This window comes from Dipodomys merriami, unplaced genomic scaffold (assembly GCF_024711535.1).
Source record: "Dipodomys merriami isolate MVZ:Mamm:240054 unplaced genomic scaffold, mDipMer1.0.p SCAF_71, whole genome shotgun sequence".
Taxonomy (NCBI): domain Eukaryota; kingdom Metazoa; phylum Chordata; class Mammalia; order Rodentia; family Heteromyidae; genus Dipodomys; species Dipodomys merriami.
The window spans coordinates 234,883-256,967 of NW_027206302.1; the positions used below are offsets into that span (position 1 = coordinate 234,883).

General features: G+C 39.5%; 1 protein-coding gene across 6 annotated transcripts in view; it reads right to left on the reverse strand.

The window, feature by feature from the left end:
- Positions 1-21,747, reverse strand: part of Atg4c (autophagy related 4C cysteine peptidase) — a 69,647-nt gene extending 47,900 nt beyond the window's left edge. The window contains exons 1-3 of one of the 6 annotated variants that reach the window (XM_070008949.1): positions 21,624-21,747; positions 10,816-10,871; positions 6,705-6,843 (exon numbers count right to left, since the gene is read on the reverse strand). In XM_070008949.1, the coding sequence (XP_069865050.1) occupies positions 6,705-6,780 (76 nt within the window). In that variant the 5' untranslated portion in view covers positions 6,781-6,843; positions 10,816-10,871; positions 21,624-21,747. Of the gene's footprint in view, positions 1-6,704; positions 6,848-10,815; positions 10,872-21,574 lie in introns of all 6 variants that reach the window. The other 5 variants (XM_070008946.1, XM_070008948.1, XM_070008945.1 and 2 more) reach the window with 5 other exon arrangements.
- Positions 21,748-22,085: the final 338 nt, after the last annotated feature.

A 22,085-nucleotide genomic window follows, 5' to 3' on the forward strand; every position in this document is an offset into this window, starting at 1 on the left:
TTCCATCTCAGGTTATTGAAGGCTTATATAGGACTAATTTAAGGGGGGGGGAATATATATATATATATATATATATATATATATATATATATATATATAGTAGCTCCTGACAAAAGTGAGTGACCTCTGAAAGTTCCAAGAGAAATTTATTTTGATTTCTGAATTTCTGAATTCTGGCCAAATGAGACTATCTGAATGTGAGGCATGACACTTCAGACATCTTCCTCTCAAATTTTCAGCCTTTCAATTCTCAACCCCTGACTTTAGTTGCAAACTCTTAATTCTTCTAGTTTTGGGGTGTTTTTTATTTCCTACTAGATTGTAAGCATCTAAAAAGTGGCATCCTATTTTGGCTTTTCACAATGGTGTTAATTTTTAATGTTTTTCTTACTACATTGCTGAATACTTTCAAGTATATGAAATCCCTCACTACTAAGGGTAGTATCTTCTAGAGGTAGGCATGGTGGTAAATATAATCCCAGGACTTGGGAAGCAGAGGCCAAAGGATGTATGTAGTATCTGGAACTGGAAGTTGACAGACTTGAGGCTAGTCTTCAGTAAACCATCTGGGTTTATATATATAAAACACAGTGCGGCTAGGAAGGTGGCTCAGTGGTAGAGCGCTTGCCTTGCATGCATGAGACCCTGGGTTCGATTACTCAGCACCACATAAGCAAAAAGAAAAAAAAAAGCCAGAAGTGGCACTGTGGCTCAAGTGGTAGAGTGCTAGCCTTGAGCTGAAGAGCTGAGGGACAGCGCCCAGGCCCAGAGTTCAGGCCCCACGACCAGACCCAAAAAAAAAAAACAAAAAACACAGTGCTACAATGTTGATTTTCTAAAGACATGATTTTTATGTAGTTGCTACATAATGTACTTCATACAAATATGTATTTAAAATAAAAGTGATACTAATATTAATTTGGCGATAATTTAGAAGCCAGATGCACCAATTCAGCTTCATTATGCTTCACTGGAATTACACTAAAACAGTTGCTGTGAGGTCAGTCCTTCCCCATTCAAATAAATGCTGCTTAACACTACCAAATTAAACTCCCTGTGGCTCAGCCTTGATCAGCTAATTTTTCTGCTCAAAAAAAATTCCTGTTGCTTGCTAACAGATTTATTATGAACTTCTCAATCATACAAAGGACTTTTCCTAATATGATAAAGATTATCTTTATGATCTTATCCCACTATCCATCTCCACTCAAAGTGGGCTTTGCCACTGGCATATGCTATCACCTGATAAAAACATCCTCCTCAATGTCACTCTGTCTAAATCCTAGTATTTCTGGCTCTTCTTTTTTTTTTTTTTTGGGGGGGGGGGTTCCAGTCGTGGGGCCTGAACTCTGGGCCTGGGCACTGTCCCTCAGCTCTTCAGCTCAAGGCTAGCACTCTACCACTTGAGCCACAGAGCCACTTCGGCCTTTTTTTTTCTGCTTATGTGGTGCTGAGGAATTGAACCCAGGGCCTCATGCATGCAAGGCAAGTGCTCTACCACTGAGCCAACTTCCCAGCCCTATTTCTGGCTCTTCTAAGCCATTTTTCCTTTTTCCTACCTGATGAGTCTGATTCTTTTCAGCTCAACTCCAATAGGAAATTGAAATTGGTATTTATCTACTGAATACTAGGAAAGGAACTATTTATTTAATTTCAAGCCACAGATGTGCATTTGTATTATTATCTTTAGGTAGTTGAAAAAGAGTTTCAATGTCAATTTACAAGTACTAGATGTATTAAAATTTTATATATACTATCTTTTAGAAGTATGATTAGTATCATAATGGAATAATTCTAATCCCCAAAACAGAAGCAACCTTCTATCTCATAAACATAATATTTTCAAAGCAAATCCTAAGAACTTAAAAAACAAATTCAAATGAAAAGAAACAACTTTTAAGCATAAATATCTCCCTTTATCCCTATCGTTTATAGTCTATCTACTTCTACAAACACCCTTCAAACCTTTCTCAAGAAAGGAAGAGTTGTATATCTGAAAGGTCAGAGCCTAAGGCACTGCAGGGGTGCACAATTCACAAGACACATTGCTTTATAATTTAAATAGAAACCATGGAGTATGTACAGTCACTCCTTCCTACTTTTCTATTCCCTATATAGACCCTGCTAAAGACTCTCTCCTAATAGACTGACTTCCTTTAATACTCCTTGAAGTTAGGTGCACAAGAGAAATGAATTCTCATAAGGCCTCATTATCTTTTCTCTTTTTCTACAGGCATGTAGAAGCTGAACTATGTTAACATGTCAAAAGATTAACTATGTATAGCTACACAAAAAAAAAATAATAATAAAGTTGGACCTCTATCTCATTCTATATGAAAAATTAACTCAAAAGGGATCAAACCCTAAATATAAGTGCTAAAACCTTAAATCCCTCAGAAAGAAACTCAGGTATAAATTTTAATTTAGGCAATAGTTTATTATAATATTGAAAGCACAACCAGCCAAATACAAAACAGATCGACTGATTTCATCAAAATTAAAAAGTTTTGCATTTCAGTAGACACTGTCACCAAAGAAAAAAAGACAAGCTAAGAATAGGAAAAAAATTTGCAAATCATATGTTCCCTAAGGAATTTTTATCTAGAATATATAAAACAATTCATACAACTTAATTATAAAATGACAACTAAACATGAGAAAAGAAACTGAATAAACATTTCTACAAAGAAGATATGAGCTATCCAGTATAGTCATAAATAGGTATTCATCATCATAAGTCATCAGGAAAAGGCAAATGAAATCTATAGACAAATCCATGTCACAGCCACTGGTATGGCTCTAGTAAAAAGATGAGTAACAAGTGTTGGCAAGGATCTGGCAAAATTCAACCCCTCAAACACTCCAGAAGAGAATGTTAAATGGGGCTGGGAAGTTGGCTCAGTGGTAGAGCACTTGCCTTGCATGCTTGAGGCCCTGGGTTCGATTCCTCAGCACCACATAAGCACAAAAAAAAAAAAGCCGGAAGTGGCGCTGTGGCTCAAGTGGTACAGCACTAGCCTTGAGCTGAAGAGCTGAGGGACAGCGCTCAGGCCCAGAGTTCAGGCCCCACGGCCAGACCCAAAAAAAAAAAAAAAAAAAAGTTTATGGGCTGAGAAGTTGGCTCAGTGGTAGAGCGCTTGCCTTGCATGCCTGAGGCCCTGGGTTCAATTCCTCAGCACCACATAAGCAAAAAAGAAAAAACCCGGAAGTGGCACTGTGACTCAAGTGGTAGAGCACTAGCCTTGAGCTGAAGAGCTGAGAGACAGTGCCCAAGCCCAGAGTTCAGGCCCCACGACTGGACCCAAAAATAAAAATAAATAAATAAATAAATAAAAGAATTAAACTTAGAAGCCAGGTGTCATTGGTTCACACCTATAATCCTAGCAGTCAGGAGGCTGAGATCTGAGAACCATGGTTCAAGACTAGCACTGGCAAACAATACTCCAGACTCTTATTTGCAATTAACCACTATAAAAAAACCAGAAGTGGAACTGTGGCTCAAGTGGTAGCCTTGAGTGAAATATCTAAGGAATAGCACCCAGACCTTGAGTTCAAACCTCACTAGTAGCACAAATTAATTAAATACCACTGTTAGATATAAAATTATGTGTTCACTACAAAACATACATGAGTGCTCAATAGTAACACGGTTTATAGTGGCAAATAGTAGAAAGAATACTGAGTCAGGAGGTGCATGAGTTAGAAGCCAGCCTGGACTACCTAGTGAGTTGCTTATATGAAAACAAACATAATAAAGTAAAATGTGCAGGGCACTTGTAGCTCACATCTATAATACTACCTACTCAGAAGGCTGAGATCTGAAGATCTGAGATCTGAGGATTTATAGCCAGCCCAGGCAAGAAGATCTAAGACTCTTATTTTCAATTAACTACCCAAAAGTGGAAGTGGAGCTGTGGCTCAAGTAGTAGAGTGCTAGCCTTGATCAAATAAGCTAAGGGACAGTACCCAGGCCCTGAGTTCAAGCGCCAGGACCAGCACAAAAATAAAGGAAGGAGGAAGGGAGGGAGGAAGGGAGGGAGGGAAGAAAAATTGGTTCAACTAAGGAAGGTGGTTCAAGTGGAAAAACTCTAGCCTTGAGCAAAAAAGCTCAGGTACAGTCGCCAGGCCATGAATTCAAACCTCAGGACCATATCAAAAATAAAAAAATAAAAATGAAGTACTAAAACTCACTATAACACAAATGCACTTTGAAAATAATATGCTGAATTACTGAAGCCTGACACAAAAGGTCAAAAAGTAGGTGACAGCTGAGCACTGGTGGCTCATACCTGTAATCCTAGCTACTCAGGTGGCTAAGATCTGAGGACTGAGGTTCAAAGCCAGCCTGGGCAGGAACACTCTGTGAGACTCTTATTTCCAATTAACCACCAGAAAACCAGAATTGACGCTGTGGCTCAAAGTGGTAGCCTTGAGCTGAAGAGTTCAAGGACAGCATCCAGGCCCATAGTTCAAGCCCCTCAACTAACATAAAAAAAAAAGGAGATGGTATTATTTTTTTTGATGGTATTATTTTTATAGATTGTCTAGCATAGTCAAATCTAAAGACAGAAAGTACATTGGTAGTTTCCAGGAACTACAGAGAGAGGAATAGGGACTGAGTGCTAGTACAAATATAGTTAGTTGCTTGGGGATAACTGATCATCAGATACTGATGATGGTTTCTAATATATTTACTACTTTGTACATATATTAAAAACTAGTGTGCTATATATTTTTAAATTGACAAACTAAAATTCTGATGTGAGCCTACCACCCAGTGGTAGAATGTATGTTTAAACTGAATTTTTAAAAAATTAAAATTTGAATCATATACTCTGAAAAAAATATTTTACAGTATGTGAAATATATCTTAACCTTAATTATTCAAAACTTAAGCCAGGCACTGGAGGCTCACACCTGTAATCCTACCTACTCAGGAGGCTGAGATCTAAGGATTGTGGTTCAAAGCCAGCCTGGACAGGAAAGTCCATGAGACTTTTATCTCCAATTAACCATCAGAAAACTGGAAATGGTGCTGTGGTTCAAATGGTAGAGCGCTGGCCTTGAGCTAAAGAGCTCAAGGAAGGAACCAAGCCCGAGTTCATGAACAACAATAAGTAAATAAATAAAACTTTAAATGTACATTCAATGTACATTTAATGTAATTTACATTCAAAATGTAATGTTGTATTACTTCCAAGTGACAGCCATCTATATAGCTACCTGACCATCACTTCCAGTGGACCAAAAGCCAAATATTCATTGTTGAAACTTGAATTTGCATTATAAAGCACTTCATTGAATTTTGTTATCATTCTTACTTTATGGATATGAACTTCTTTCTACTGAAACTAATTCTGCCAGAATACTTCTCTCTCTTTGAGAGCCTCTTCATCTTCAACAATCCTTATCAGATTTGTTTGGCAAGAGTAACTAGCTAAAAACAAAGACCTGAGAGTATAATAAAGTCAGAACTTTATTATACTGAACTTCTATTTGGTGTGTTCAGAAGTCAATTTTGTTTACTTCCTGATTGAGAGATGACGATGCCAAAAACTGAATATGAACAACACAGTTATTATCACCTGAATAAATTCTATCTGCTTTGGAATGTTAAAAAAAAAAAAAAAATCCAGGTCGCCTGGTGGCTCATGCTTATAATCCTAGCTACTCAGAAGGCTGAGATCTAAGCATTGAGGTTCGAAGCCAGCCCATGCAGGAAAGCCCATTTCCAATTAACCACTAGAAAACCAGAAGTAGTGGCTGCAACTCAAAGTGGTCACACTAGCCTTAAACAAAAAAAGCTCAGGGGGGCTGGGAAGTGGCTCAGTGGTAAAGTGCATGCCTTGCATGCCAGAGGCCCTGGGTTCGATTCCTCAGCACCACATAAGCAAAAAGAAAAAAGCCGGAAGTGGCGCTGTGGCTCAAGTGGTAGAGCGCTAGCCTTGAGCTGAAGAGCTGAGGGACAGCGCCCAGGCCCAGGGTTCAGGCCCCATGACCGGACCCAAAAAAACAAACAAACAAAAAAAGCTCAGGGACAACACCCAGGCCTCGAGTTCAAGCCCCAAGACTGACAAAAAGAAAAAAAAGAAGAGAAGGGAAAGGGAGGGGGAGAAGGAGGGGAAGGGGGAGGAGAAGGGGAGAGGAAAGGAGGAGTCCTAGCTATTCAGGAGGCTAAGATTGGGAGGATTACCAGCCCAGACAAAAAGTCCATGAAAAATCTATCTCAACCAATTTAACAAAAAATGCTGGGGGAGAGGGGACAATTACTGGACAGTCATTCAAGCTAGAAGTGAAGGGTAAACAGGAAGATCTCGGTCCAGGCTAGCTCCAGCAAAAAGAGAGACTGAAAACAATGAAAGCAAAATGACTGGGATATGTGAATCAAGTAGGATAGCAGATGCCTAGCAAGCATGAGGCTCTTAGTTGAAACTCCAGTACCTCGTTATAGTAATAACAATAATGATAATAATAATATGATATCTATATATTCTATCAAATTAGGGGGAAAATACTACTCAGTAGTTTCTAAGCAATGCTCATAATAATATTCAACTCTTTCTTTAAAAGATTCTTATCTACACTGCTTATAGAAATAGTCTATGATAAAGTATTTCATTCAAAAGTAATGGTGACTTAAGGAAGATAATATATACATCTTTAAATACTTCTTTGTATTTAGATAATGGACAAATCATACTCACTGTATTTCATGTTGTTCCAAGCAGATACAAATTTGGTTTTTAACTTGTCAACTTCATCTGTTCCTGTGGCCTCCATATTCAAATTCTAAAGAAAAAGCCATCACTTGATTGTATTCTACTGTAGACTTAATCTTCCATACTGACTTAAAGAAAAAGATCAGGGTAAAATTAGTAATTAGTACATATTGCATGATGCCATACTGTAAAGTTACTTGTGTGACTAAATAAAATCTGAAATAACAGAAACAATCTCTCACTTTACAGAAGAAATATTACGTAATATTCTGTACTTTAACTAAACAAAACATTCAACATCAAATGTGAAACAATTATCACATAAAACCAAATAATAACCTTCAATACAATAAAACCAAATACAATAATTTTAAGTAACACAGCTCAGCTGTGATGCTTGTATGTCTATGTAAGATTTGTTTTATTTGTAATCAAAGACAGTAATTTAAAAAACACTATTTTCCTATTTTCAAAGTGGCGACTTCTACTTAAATTGATTAAGTCATTACCTCCATATAAACTTTAGAGGCTTTGTTTTATTTTTAAATCATGGCATATCCTACATTTCCTTCCAATCTCAATGCTGAGGCATTTTTGAAAAACAAAATTTACAACAGAATTTGTTTTACTTTAAAAACAAAAAAGAATAAATGAAGCTTAAGTGTTTCATAATATGATAAAGGAAAATTGAGGAGTGATATAACCTAAGAGCAAAAATTATGACTGAAAATTCTTGTCCTATTTGCAATCATTCATAAATAATACTTTATTTTTCAAGAAAAGAATACTGTAGGGAATATTACTATTTCAAAGTTATAAATATCTCCTCAAAAATATTGATACAAGCCGGGCGCTGGTGGCTCACGCCTGTAATCCTAGCTACTCAGGAGGCTGAGATCTGAGAATCACGGTTCAAAGCCAGCCCGGGCAGGAAAGACCGTGAGACTCCTATCTCCAATAAACCACCAGAAAACTGGAAGTGGCGCTGTAGCTCAAGTGGTAGAGCGCTCGCCTTGAGCTGAAGAGCTGAGGGATAGCGCCCAGGCCCAGAGTTCAAGCCTCACGACCGACAAAAAAAAAAAAAAAAAAAATATTGATACATACATTTCTCTAACAATAGGCATCCTATTTTATAATATATAACAAAAGCTACTACTTATATATTTATATATTTATATAAATATTTATTTATATATTTATATATATACTATTTATATAGTAGTTTTAAGGCAGAAAAAAACAATCTACTGGAAAAAGTTAAAAAGCTCTACCACTTGAGCTACAGCGCCACTTTTTTTTTTTTTAATAATTTTTTATTTTTATTTTTGGTCGGACTTGTCACCAGGCACCAGTGGCTCACTCCTGTAACCCTAGCTACTCAAAAGGCTGAGTGAGATCTGAGGATCATGGTTCAAAGGTAACCCGGGAAGGAAAGTTTATCAGACTCTTATCTCCAATAAACCACTCAGAAAATCAGAAGTGGTGCAGTGATTCAGGTGGTAGAGCGCTTGCCTTGAGCTGAAGAGCTGAGGGACAGTGCCCAGGCCCAGGACAGTGTCCAGGGGGAAAGCTAACTTGTCTACAGCACAGAAAGTCCAAAAGAGTGGCACAAGATGTAAGCACACAGTACCCTCCAGATCAGGTTGGATGCTAGTTATTCACACCTAAAATCCTAGCTACTTAAGAGACTAAGATCTGAGGTTTGAAGTTCAAACTAGCCCAGGCAGAAAAATCCATTTGACTCTTATTTCCAATTAACAAGCAACAAGCCAGAAGTGGCAGTGTGGCTCAAGTGGTACAGCACCAGCCATAATAAATTCAAGCTCCAGTACTGGCATTCAAAAAAAAAAGAGCTAGTAGCTGACCTAATTCTAGTTACTCAAGAGGCTGAGATCTAAGGATTTCAGTTCAAAGCCAGCCCAAGCAGGAAAGTCCATGAGACTCTTATCTCAAATTAACCACCAGAAAACAGGAAGTGGCACTGTGGCTCAAGTGGTAGAGCACTTGCCTTGAGCTGAAGAGCTAAGGGATAGTGCCCAAGCTCAGAGTTCAAGCCCCATAACTGACAAAAAAAAACAATTTTGTTATCTATCCTAAAGGCAGATGATTTCAAATAGGAATATCAGACACAGATTTTGTAGGCTTTGTGTTTATTATTATTGTTCTAATAAAAGTATGAATAACAGACTGAAAAACCACAGTAGACAGTGAGTATTTGCTACTACTGTACAGCACTAGGACAGAAATGGCAGTCTACCCAGAAATAATAGAGATGGACAGAAATGGATACATAAGGAAACATGTCACAAGGGCTAGAGTCATGGCACAGCATTTGATTTGCACAGTTCAATCCCCAACACCACCAAAAGTTTGTTTTTTCTTGGTGATGAATAGTGAAGGTAAAGGAATATGTCAAAAATACACCAATGGGGCTGGGAAGGTGGCTCAGTGGTAGAGCACTTGCCTTGCATGCATGAGGCCCTGGGTTCAATTCCTCAGCACCACATAAGCAAAAAGAAAAAAACTGGAAGTGGTGCTGTGGCTCAAGTGGTAGAGCACTAGCCTTGAGCTGAAGAGCTGAGGAACAGCGCCCAGGCCCAGAGTTCAGGCCCCATGACCGGTCCCAAAAATATATATATATAAACCCATACAGATGGTACCGATCATGGAAACAAACAGGGAACATTAGGAAAGGGGCAGGTTAAAGGGAGATCAAAAATTTGATATGAAGCTTATGGCATCTGAGATATCTATGAAAGATACAAGTAAAAATTATTAATTTGTGTAATCATTTAATAAATTTTAACAGGTATTGTTCTAGGAATTAAGAGAGCAGAGAACAAAGGCAATGAATTAATTACTTTCATGTAGCCCACACTGTAGATATATTTAACAGGAAGTTAGTTATATAGATCTAGAGTCAAGGAGAGGTGTAGGCTGGAGATTAAAATTAATTTGTAAACTGCTGATGTATAAACAAAAATTAGAGCTATAAACACATTCCTCAAGGGCTTTGCCTTATTCTTATTTGTACCTTCAACAATTGGCACATGTCTGGTACTTGAGGATATTTAAGGCCTCCATGAAATAGCTCTGCCACTTACTGAGCTTCCTCAAGTGATATTCCCTCACATATGCCACACGGTGAAGCCATTTTTTGTTTATTCTTTGCCAGTCCTGGGGCTTTAACTTGGCCTGTCCCTGAGCTTCTTTTACCACTTCCACCTTTTTCTGTTTATGTGGTACTAAGGAATCGTACCCAGGGCTTCATGCATGCTAGGCCAGAACTCTACCACTAATCCACATTCCCAGTCCTGAAGCCATTTTTAATACTAATATTAAAGCTTCTTGAACTTGATATGCTATCTAATACCTCCTTGCCCTTGTAAATGTGGTTTCCTCTGCCTCAAATGCCTTCCCACTTACCCTCACTGTTAAATTATCTTACTATCACAAGCCCTAGGACCCAGCTTAAGTCTCACCTTTAGTAAGACTGGTTAAAAGTTACCCAACTTCACATATCAAGTTAAGACTGGTGCCTTCCTCTTAACTCTCACGGGATCCTTTGTCTTCCACTGTCATAGTGCTCATCACGTTACATAGTCATCACTTACTTTTTCCCTGTCAGCTATACTAGACAGTAATTTTTTTTGGGGGGGGGAGGGGGTCTGGTCGTGGGGCCAGAACTCTGAGCCTGGGCGCTGTCCCTCAGCTCTTCAGCTCAAGGCTAGCGCTCTACCACTTGAGCCACAGCGCCACTTCCGGCTTTTTTCTTTTTGCTTATGTGGTGCTGAGGAATGGAACCCAGGGCCTCATGCATTCAAGGCAAGCGCTCTACCACTGAGCCACCTTCCCAGTCCCTATATATATGTATTTTTTTAATGGATCACTAAATGATAAATCAATGAAACACAGATAAATGGTAGTAACATTTCACAAGAATTAGAATTATTTTTAACTGACAACTACAATTTATGTTAGTCTATGCTAGCCAGGTACTAGTGGCTCAACCTGTAATCCTAGCTATGCAGGAGGCTGAGATCTGAGGACTGAGGTTCAAAACCAGACCAGGCAGGAAAGTCTATGAGACTCTTACCTCCAACTAACCAGCAGTGGTGCTGTGGCTCAGCAGTAGAGCATTAACTACCCAAGCTGAGTTCAAGCTCCATGAAGGACAAAAAAAATCTGTGCTTTCATGGCAGTAGTGTTTGTTTTATGAAATTAGGTATATGTATGTATATAAACATTTACAATTGTTATCTCCACTTAGCAGACTGTTACCTTTCTCAATATCACTTTTGTTTGTCTCTTCTTAATATAGCTACTCTGCTTGCTTCTGGGTTCCATTTGCTTAGAAGGTATTTTTTTCCTATCTTCACTTTAATCTTGTATTTGTCTGTCTCAATACAATGTGTCTTCCATAAACAAAGACACTGGGTCTTGTTTTCTATTATCAACCTGCTGATACGTATCTTTTGATTGGAGAATTGAGGCCATTAACATTTAGAGTTGTTAATATTATTATTATTATTGTCATTTTGTTTCTTTCAATTCCTGGTTCTTTTTCTAATCCTCATTTGCTTCCAACTTCTCTAGTGAGTTTTTGTTGTTGTTTTTTTGTCAGCCCTGGGGGCTGAACTCTGGGCATGGGCACTGTCCCTCAGCTCTTCAACTCAAGGCTACCACCCTACCACTTGAGCCACAGTGCCACTTCTGGCTTTTTTCTGCTTATGTGGTACTGAGGAATTGAACCCAGGACCTCATGCATGTGAGGCAAGCACTCTACTACTAAGCCAACTTCCCAGCCTGCTCTAGTGAGATTTATCTCACCTGTACTTTGCTGATTGTATTTATCTTTCTCTTCTATGTGTAAGATGCCTTTAAGTATCTTCTGGACTGCTGGTTTGGTAGTTCTGAATTCTTTTAATTTTTATTGATCATTTCCCTTAATTTTGTAGGATAGCTGTTTTGAATATTCTAAGTTAGCAATTATTACTTCCAAGGCTTAAAATATGTCTTTCCAAGCCCTCCTGGATCTAAGAGTTTCTACTAAATTTGCTGTTCCGTTCTACTAAATTTGTCTGTACTGGTTGCTTTCTGATCTTATCTGTTGAGTGTCCTCAAAGTTTCTTGTACCTGAATGACTGACTCTCACAAGTTGGGAAATTTTCTCCTATTGTTTTATTGAATTGGTTTTGTTGTTGTTGTTTTGTTTTGTTTTGTTGTTGGTCTTGGTGTTTGAACTCAGGGCCTGGGCACTGTCCCTAAGCTTTCTTGCTCAAGGCTAGTGCTCCGTCACTTTGAATCACAGCACCCCTTCCAGTTTTATGGTGGTTAACTGGAGATAAGAGTCTCATAGACTTTCCTACTTGGACTGGCTTAAAACTGAGATCCTCAGATCTCAGCCTCCTGAGTGGCTAGGATTACAGGCATAAGCCACCAGCAAACAGTTTTTTTGTTTGTTTGTTTTGGTTTTTTTTTTTGGGTCCGGTCGTGGGGCCTTGAACTCTGGGCCTGGGCGCTGTCCCTGAGCTCTTCAGCTCAAGGCTAGCGCTCTACCACTTGAGCCACAGCGCCACTTCCGGCTTTTTCTTTTTGCTTACGTGGTGCTGAGGAATCGAACCCAGGGCTTCAGGCATGCAAAGCAAGCGCTCTACCACTGAGCCACCTTCCCAGCCCCCAGCAAACAGTTTTGATTGTTTTCTTATCCCTTTGGATTCTACCTCCTCTCCTTCATCTATGCCTATGATTTTTACTTTTAGTTTTGTAATACATACATGTTCCTAGAATTTAAAGTTTATTTTTAAAGAGCCATAAACCGGGGCTGGGAAGGTGGTATAGTGCTTGCCTTGCATGCATGAGACCCTGGGTTCGATTCCTCAGTACCACATAAGCAGAAAAAGCCAGAAATGGTGATGTGGCTGAAGAGCTGAAGAACAGCACCCATGACCAAAAAAAAAAAAAAAAAAAAACCCATAAACCTTGAATTTTCTAAACCCAAATTTTTTAGGCAAGAGAATGTACATGCATATATTTTCTTCTGCATCAGAAAGTATGACTTTGCTTCTGACAATTCCCAACAACAGATACCAATAACACTCTGGATAGTTGTTATTAATAAAGAAATGTAGATATACTAGAGTAACTGAGAGAAAAAAAGACAATGAGAAGTTAGGTGTTTTGAAAGGGAAAGTATGCATCATAAATAGTAAGTCCAAAATAACAATAAACAAACAAGGTAAGATATGCAACAAACACAGAAATTATTGAGCTTAATATGACCTCAAAAAATTTAAACTGGCCCATGCAGAAAAGTTCATGAGACACCAATTAAGCACCAAAAGCCAGAAGTGGAGCGGTAGATCATTAACCTTGAGCAAAATAACTCAGGGACAACACACAGGCCTTGAGTTCAAGCCTCAGGACCAATGCAAAATTTAAAAAAAAAAAAAAAAAGAAGAAGAAGAAGAAAGTAGAGATGTGACTCATGTGGTGAAACCCCAGACCTGAGAGCTAAAGCAAAGCAAGGGTTCAAGGCCCTGAAGTTCAAGCCCCAATACTAGTACGTACACACACACACACACACAATTTATTTTTTTTTTTTAGTTGGTCATGGAGCTTGAACTCTGGGCCCGGGCACTGTTCCTCAGCTCTTCAACTCAAGACCAGTGCTCTACCACGTGAGCCACAGCGCCACTTCCAGTTTTCTGGTGGTTTACTGGAGATAAGATTCTCATGGACTTTCCTGCTTGGGCTGGCTTTGAACAAGATTCTCATGGACTTTCCTGCTTGGGCTGGCTTTGAACCGCAAACCTCAGATCTCAGCCTTCTGAGTAGCTAGGATTACAGTTGTAAGCCAATAGGGCCCGGCTCACACAAAATTTTTGAAGAAGAATTTCAACTCCAAATCTCCAAATATAAAACATAAAATATCTGAATACTTTATTTTCATTATTTATATAGAGTTGAGAATAACAAAATTATCATCTGTGGTCAAAGTAAAGCTAAAACTGTACTATTTAATAAGTCATATGGCCACTTTTCATATGACTAAAATAAAATTCCATTCTTTCATAAAGATTAAGGCCAACTTTATTTAAATGACTATTTCTAAAACTCTTTAGAGCAATCAGAGATTATTTTGTAAGGTGATCCCTTGAACCATGTTGTAAAGTATTATAAATTGAGACATTTTATAAAGAATTAAGCAAAATTTCCTAATGAGAATTGCCTGGTATCATGTTAAAATTCATTATAAAACTACAGTAATTAAACTTTAGTACTATTTAAATTTATTATTCTTATTAGCACAGAATGACACCGAATAAAACATACTAGAAAGTAGAGCAATAAATCCCAGCATATTTGAGCACTGAGATTAGCAATATCTCACATCAGTTAGGAAAAAATAGCTATTTTAATAAATAGGACTAGAATAACAAGCTAATCTGTTTTAAACAATAAAGCTCTATGACTACCTCATACTTTGTAAGTTCTAGATGGTCAAAGATTTCAATGTAAATGCAGCCAAAAGTGGTGGCACACACATATAATCCCAGCATTGGGGAGTCTGAGGCAGGAGGATTTAGAGTTTGAGGCTAGCCTGGCTATAGACACACAAGTTCCAAGTTAGCAACTAGGGATGCAACTAAGTAGTAAAAAATCTTAACAAGTTCAAACTCCAGTACCAAAAAAAAAAAAAAAAAAAAATCAGATTAAGGCTTCTCCTAACAGCTCTACAAGACAAACTCTGTCAGGAGAAAGAGAACATTTGTGAAGAAAATCAGCACTATTTTTTCCTTGAAGGTAAAGGATGATCCTCAAGGCAAAGTACTTGTTACCAGGATGGTGAATGTGAAGAAGAGCAAAGGATCAGTGCTTCTCCATTCAGGTAAGAAGCTAAACTGCACAAATGATACAACTAACTACAGACCTGCTGGCTTTCATGACTCGTAATGAATGCTCAGCCTCCTTTCAAGATAATTTCAAAGTCATAGGCAACATGATCTTAGCAATGAAGTAATAAAATCTTCAACTTCATCCAGGCAAATATAGACATATATACATATATTTCATTATCAGAACTTAGACTGAAACTTCACATTGGCAAACAGAATTTGTTGTTAAAAGGGAGTGAGCAGGGGCTGGGAAGGTGGCTCAGTGGTAGAGAGCTTGCCTTGCATGCAAGAGGCCCTGGGTTCGATTCCTCAGCACCACATAAGCAAAAAGAAAAAAAGCCGGAAGTGGCGCTGTGGCTCAAGTGGTAGAGTGCTAGCCTTGAGCTGAAGAGCTGAGGGACAGCACCCAGGCCCAGAGTTCAGGCCCCATGACTGGACCCAAAAAAAAAAAAAAAAAAAAGGGAGTGAGCAATCATATTTTTTCCCCAGCTCTGAGTAAGAGAGACTCGTAGTATACTACTGCTTTGTGGAACTGCATATCACCACACACAATAAAGTTAGTAACTATGATTTAGAGTAAATAGGAGTTTCAGAATAAAATTAGGAACAGTTAAAATCTTTAGATTATATAAACAAGAAAGAAGTGTATTTAAGGGTTACTCTGGTGAAGATTCAATTTAAAGGTATTCCTTCAGGGACAGTGAAAGAGGGGCGAGATTCATTGGAATATATTAAATACATATCTGGAAATGTAACAATGAAATCTCATCTGTATAACTAATGGAATGTGTTTTATTAAAAAAAGGTTTCCTTCAGAGAACTGAAGACTATGTCTCCATAAAACAAACAAAAGGAAGTAGCACTGTGGCTCAAGTGGTAGAGCACTCACCTTCAGCTGAAGAGCTCGGAGATAGTGCCCAGGCCCAGAGTTCAAGCCCCATGACCCACCCAAAAAAAAAAAAAAAAATCCTTTGTCTACAAAGGGTAAGTGCACTCACTATACTTTAATCCTAGTTCCCTCAAAGACTTGGCTTGGTTTGACTATTCCTATGATCAAACTGATAATGCTAAAATTCTTATGTATTCTATGTAGTGTCATCAGAGCCAGTCTAGAGAAAACTTCAAAATAATACTTTATAGTTTCCAAATTACTTTTAAAATGTGTTTGTCTTCCTTCTCCCTCTCTCTGTCTTTCTCTCAGTCTCTCTGTCTCTCTCTCTCCCTTCCTCTCTCTCTCCTTCTTTCCCTCCCTCTGTCCCTCTCTCTCTTTTCCTATCTCTTCTTCATGATGGTAGTGGGGCTTGAAATCAGGGCCTTGAACTCCCACTCTGCCTTTTCTGCTCAGGTTGACACTCTTACCACTTGAGCCATACCTCCACTTTTTTTTTTCCCATGGGCCTGAACTCTGGGCCTGGGTGCTGTCCCTCAGCTCTTCAGCTCAAGGCTAGCACTCTACCACTTGAGCCACAGCGCCACTTACAGCTTTTTCTGCTTATGTGGAGCTGAGGAATTGAACCCAGGGCCTCATGCATGCAAGGCAAGCACTCTACCACTGAGCCAACTTCCCAGCCCCCATACCTCCACTTTTTACAGGTAAACTAGAGATGAGACATTCTCCTGCTTAAGTGTTAACTGTGTTTTACCATGAAGTCCTGGTAAAGACTTTGTTGTGACTGCTTATTTAGTCCACTTTAGTGAGAAATGATATTTAGAAACCAAGATTTTGTCATTGAACATGTTAATTACTACTGGTTATTATTGCTTCTAAACCATTTAAATAAGGCCTTTTTCTCTCTCACTCTCAAAAACAGAAGTACCGGGCTGGGAAGGTGGCTCAGTGGTAGAGCGCTTGCCTTGCATGCATGAGGCCCTGGGTTCGATTCCTCAGCTCCACATAAGCAAAAAGAAAAAAGCCAGAAGTGGCGCTTTGTGGCTCAAGTGGTAGAGTGCTAGCCTTGAGCTGAAGAGCTGAGGGACAGCGCCCAGGCCCACAGCTGGTTTAAAAGAGAAAAAAAAAGTCTCTCATACTTTCTTCTCTTGCTAGCTTCAAACCATGATTCTCAGATCTCAACTTCCTGAGTAGCTAGGACTACAGGCATAAGCCACGGGTGCTAGGCCATGTTTTAATATATATATACATATACATATAACTTCAAAACAAGTTCCAACACATTTCCAAATGCATTTATCTAGAACTTGATTCCTCCTCATTCAAGGAAAAACTATACAAAAAAAAACTTACTGCACATAAACCATTACAAAAAAAAACTTATTGCACATAAACCATTACTCAAATATACTAAACTAAAATAATGACATACAAGGGAAAAATTAAGAAATTAACCTTGGAACATTATTGCCAAAAAACTATATATATATATATAATATTATATATACTTAAATTATATATGAGTAATTGAATATATTTCATATATATAATATAAATGGAATATGTATTTACATCCATTGCCCAGTTCTATCCCCAAACAACTCTGGAATGTATCCACTCCTATCTTCACTTATTCTTCTTCATATGTCAACTCTCATCTAGATCCATCCAACAATCTCTTTACTGACCTTGCCCATCTGAATCTTTTCCATTCTTAAAAGCATTTAACAAAGCTGTAACTTCACATTTCTTAGCATACAGACTGTATTTACTCACTACTAAATCACTATGGTCTAAAAGAGTGGCTAGTTAATAAATAAAATCTAAATCACTGAACATGGTGCCAAAGATTATTAATTTATCTATAGTAAGAAAAAATGAAGATAAAGTGGTTATAAGATACCAAACTGGTCCATTATTTGCCACCATCCCTAATCTTTTTCCTGGATAATTCAGCTTTAACAATTTTATTTTTCTCTCAATTTCTACTACTCTATTTAAATTCCAGATTAAATCTTACCTTCTTTATGGAATCTTCCCTAGTTTTGTTTTGTTCTTTTGCTTTTGTTTTGCTTTGCTTTTTGGTCAGTCATGAGACTTGAACTCAGGGCCCAGGCACTGTCCCTAAACACTTTTGCTCAAGGCTGGCACTCTACCACTTTGAGCAACAGCATCATTTCCAGTTTTCTGGTGGCTAATTGGAGATAAAAGTCTCACAGTTAAGAAGCTTGCCTAGACTGTCTTCCCAATTCTCACATCTCAGCCTCCTCAGTAGTTAGGATTACAGGAGTGAGCCACCAGCGCCCAGCAAATCTTCCCTACTTGATCTCACTTTTTAATTTTAATGTTGTAAAACATAAATATCTAATATATATGCATTAGTCTTTTTAGTTCTTGAAGACAAAGTTTTACATATCCAACATTCCACTAGAGTATAAATTTCACAAAGAGCAGAGATTTCTTTTTGTCTCTTGTTCTCAGCTCTGTCCTCAACAACTAGTCAAGCATGTGGTACAGAATACATGTTATGCAAGTATGTGTTAATATTATTTATAAACTATGGATAAAACCAATCTTTGCAGTTGTGGTACTTGGAGTCAAAAAAGAACTGTATTAAAGTAAACACTATGAGCTTCAGTGTCTGCCTACTAAATATAAATAGTATTGAACAGCTCACTAGCTTGTTATAATTAATAGAAATAAGACTTTAAAAGCAGCTAGTACAGAGATAAGGATAAGATGTTCTTAGTGATAAATGTTTTCATTATTTAAATAGTAAGTATTCTAATAAATAAATAAAATCTCAGGAAAAAATATCAGTTGGAAACCTAGAAATCTCAAAAAGATGTAGAAAGTTCAAATAAGGTATAGGTTCTTATCATTTTTCTAACAAAGAATTCCACAAATTAATTCAGTAAATTAATCTGAAATATTCTACATTTAGCCTCAAACAGTAAACACAGATGAAACCATTTCAGATTCACTAAGAATAACTTCAAATTGACAGAGTATAAATTTTAAGACATTTGTTTTACTGAAACATACTGATATATTGCTTAAATACATGATATGGACAACACTTGGAAGGCTGAGGCAGGAAGATCAAAATTCAAGGCTAATTTGGTCTTAGAGCAAATTGCAGGACAGCTACATAGTGAAACTCAGTCTCATTTAAAAAAATAAATAAATATAATCTTACTATTAATAATTCTTTAGTATAGGAGCTGGGAATGTGGCTTAGTGGTAGAGTGCTTGCCTAGCACGCATGAAGCCCTGGGTTTGATTCCTCAGTACCACATAAACAGAAAATCCTGGAAGTAGTGGTGGCTCAAGTGTAGCCTTGAGTAAAAGAAGCTTGGGGACAGTGCCAACACCCTGAGTTAAGCCCCAAGACTGGCAAAAAAAAAATTCTATGTATAAGAATAGGAAAAAGAAGTGGAGGTATGGCTCAAATGGTAGAGCACCAGCCTTGAGTGAAAAATTCAAGTGAGAGAACAAGGTCCTAAGTTCAAGCCCCAGTACCAGCACAAAAAAAAATTTTTTTTAATTAAAAAAAAAAAGCCAGGTGCAGGTGGCTCATGCCTCTAATCCTTTCTACTCAGGAGGCTGAGATCTGAGGATCATGGTTCAAAGCCAGCCCGGGCAGGAGAAGTCTGGGAGACTCTTTTTTTTTTTTTTTTTTTTGGGTTCGGTCGTGGGGCCTGAACTCTGGGCCTGGGCGCTGTCCCTCAGCTCTTCAGCTCAAGGCTAGCACTCTACCACTTGAGCCACAGTGCCACTTCTGGCTTTTTTCTTTTTGCTTATGTGGTGCTGAGGAATCGAACCCAGGGCCTCAGGCATGCAAGGCAAGTGCTCTACCACCAAGCCACCTTCCCAGCCCCTGTGAGACTCTTATCTCCAATAAGAGTCTCAAAAAACCAGAAGTGGCACTGTGGCTCAAGTGGTAGAGCGCTAGCCTTGAGCTGAAGAGCTCGGGGACAGCACCCAGGTTCAGAGTTCAAGCCCCGTGACCAACCAAAAAAAAAAAAAAAGCCAGTGGCTCACACCTATAATCCTAGCTACTCAGGAGTCTGAAATCTGAGGATCTCAGTCAGACGCCAACCCAGGCAAGAAAGTTTATAAGACTCATTTCCTTAAACACACACACACACACACACACACACACACACACACACACACACACACACACACACACCACACACACACACACACACACACACACAGAGCTGGAAGTGGAGCTATGACTCCAGTGATAGAGAGCTAGCCAACCCAGGCAAGAAAGTTTATAAGACTCATTTCCTTAAACACACACACACACACACACACACACACACACACACACACACACACACACACACACACACACACACACACACACACACACACACACACACACACACACACACACACACACACACACACAGAGAGCTGGATGGCTCCAGTGATAGAGAGCTAGCCTTGAGCTAAAGAAGCTCAGAGACATCACCCAAGCCCAGAGTTCTAGCCCCAGGACCCGCAGGAAAAAAAAAAAAAAAAAGGCAGGGGGTGAGGGAGCCACAAACTTGAGTTGTATAGTCCCCAGAAATGAAGGACAAAATTTGTCTGCAAATGCAAAAAGCTGTTTACCAGAGCTATCAAATGATCTAGAAACACCTCATTACAAATCATCACAAACATATTTTCCAAAATTCACATCCCATTTTACAGGAAAAGCATTCATTAAGCAGCTTTTAACCTTTTTGCTAAATTATGTAATTCCTTGCATTGCTCACTTTGTAATTTTTAACTATTTTTTTTGGGGGGGTCCGGTCGTGGGGCCTGAACTCTGGGCTTGGGCACTGTCCCTCAGCTCTTCAGCTCAAGACTAGTGCTCTACCACTTTGAGCCACAGTGCCACTTCCGGCTTTTTTCTTTTTGCTTATGTGGTGCTGAGGAATCAAACCCAGGGCCTCATGCATGCAAGGCAAGTGCTCTACCACTGAGCCACTTTCCCAGCCCTTCAACAATTTTTTATAGCAAGTGAACTAGCCTCAGATTATTAGACTAATCAAAAACTCTAGAGGAAAAGCTTTATCATTTTCACACTCAGAAAATACACTGACTTTACCTTTTTAAAGCCTTGCCAATACCTCTGGGACTTCTAATGATTCATAACCTAATTACAAATCACAAGCAAGCAAAAAGGAAAGATGACTCCCTTGTGTCTGCTATCAACTGACACATCATTTCAAAAACTCCACTGAGACATGTGGTCAGTAAATGAAAAACAAGAAAATCCTCATCTAAGTAACTGTACGGCCAGGCATTCTCTAAACGCTAGGGTAGCAGTGAATCCCATGTGGGAAAATAATCAATACAAAAAAATGTAAACCAACGATCAGATTACACATCGATGGACATATTAAACTGAAACTTCCTTGTACAACTATTTGAAGATATACAAGCTCAACAGGCAGAGAGTCATGCCTCATGGACCTCTGGGGTCTCGTCTATGTAGCCATCATCTTTAAGATTCTAGACTTTTAACCTCAAAAGTTCTGAGGTGTGGATGAGATTAGGAGCACGAGGGAAACCATGCTAAATAATGTTCAGATGAAAAGGCATTGGTATATCTGAAGTGGCAACAAAGACCACCCCCCCTTCCCCCCCAGGGGGAAAAGGTTGCAATAAAAGGGATTGAGATCTGGAGTTGAGCTTAAGTTTGGTTTTGCTTGTCTGCATTAAATGATAAAACCCGAGCTGACTGACACAGGGAAGGTGTTAAACGCTACAGCCAGGGTGGTGCCAGGAGCACCTAAGAAATCCTCAGGTTAAGAAGAGAATCGCTGGCCCACATGTTTGCTGTCTTTGCAGCCCAGGACAGGGCGAGGAGGAGACAGACGACAAAGACAGATGGATGACACGTGAAGGGGAGACGAAGGGCGCGTCCAAAGACCCCTCAAGGCCCCAGACGGCAGGCCACGGGTCCTTTCACCGCGGGCAGGGCCCGCGGGAAACCCCGTCACTCGGGGCAGGAGACAGTCACTCCCAGCCACCTCGACTCCGCGGGTCTGGAGCGGAACCCTCACCGAAACAGAAGACGTTGGAGAACTGTACAAATGTAAAGCAGTCACCGACCCAGGAATCGCTGCGGCGCTGGCGGCGGCGGCGGCCACCAGAACCACCACCCGCCCGCAGTACTGCGGCCTCGGCGCCGTGGCAGCAGGAACTGCGCGCCCGAGGCCCCGCCGGGCCACCATAGTCGGAGGCACGGCCTCCGCAGTCGACCCATTCGCCAGTCACTTCCGGGACACGGGAGCATCCCGAAGGGCGGCGGCGGCTGAAGCGCTGCGCCCGGAGCGTCTTTTCCACCTGTTCTACTCCAGCTTTCTAGTCAGCAAGGCGGCCAGCATCGAGAGAGAATCCATCCGTAAACAACCTAAGGCTTGTCTCTATGATAAGACATTGCGGCTGCCGTACGTTTCTGTTTAGGGGTTGGACTTCAACTACCAGCATGCCTTGCAACATAATCACGCTTGCCTGCGGCGAAGGAACTACAAGGTCCAGCGTGCGCTGCGGTCCCCCTCACCGCCCTCACCT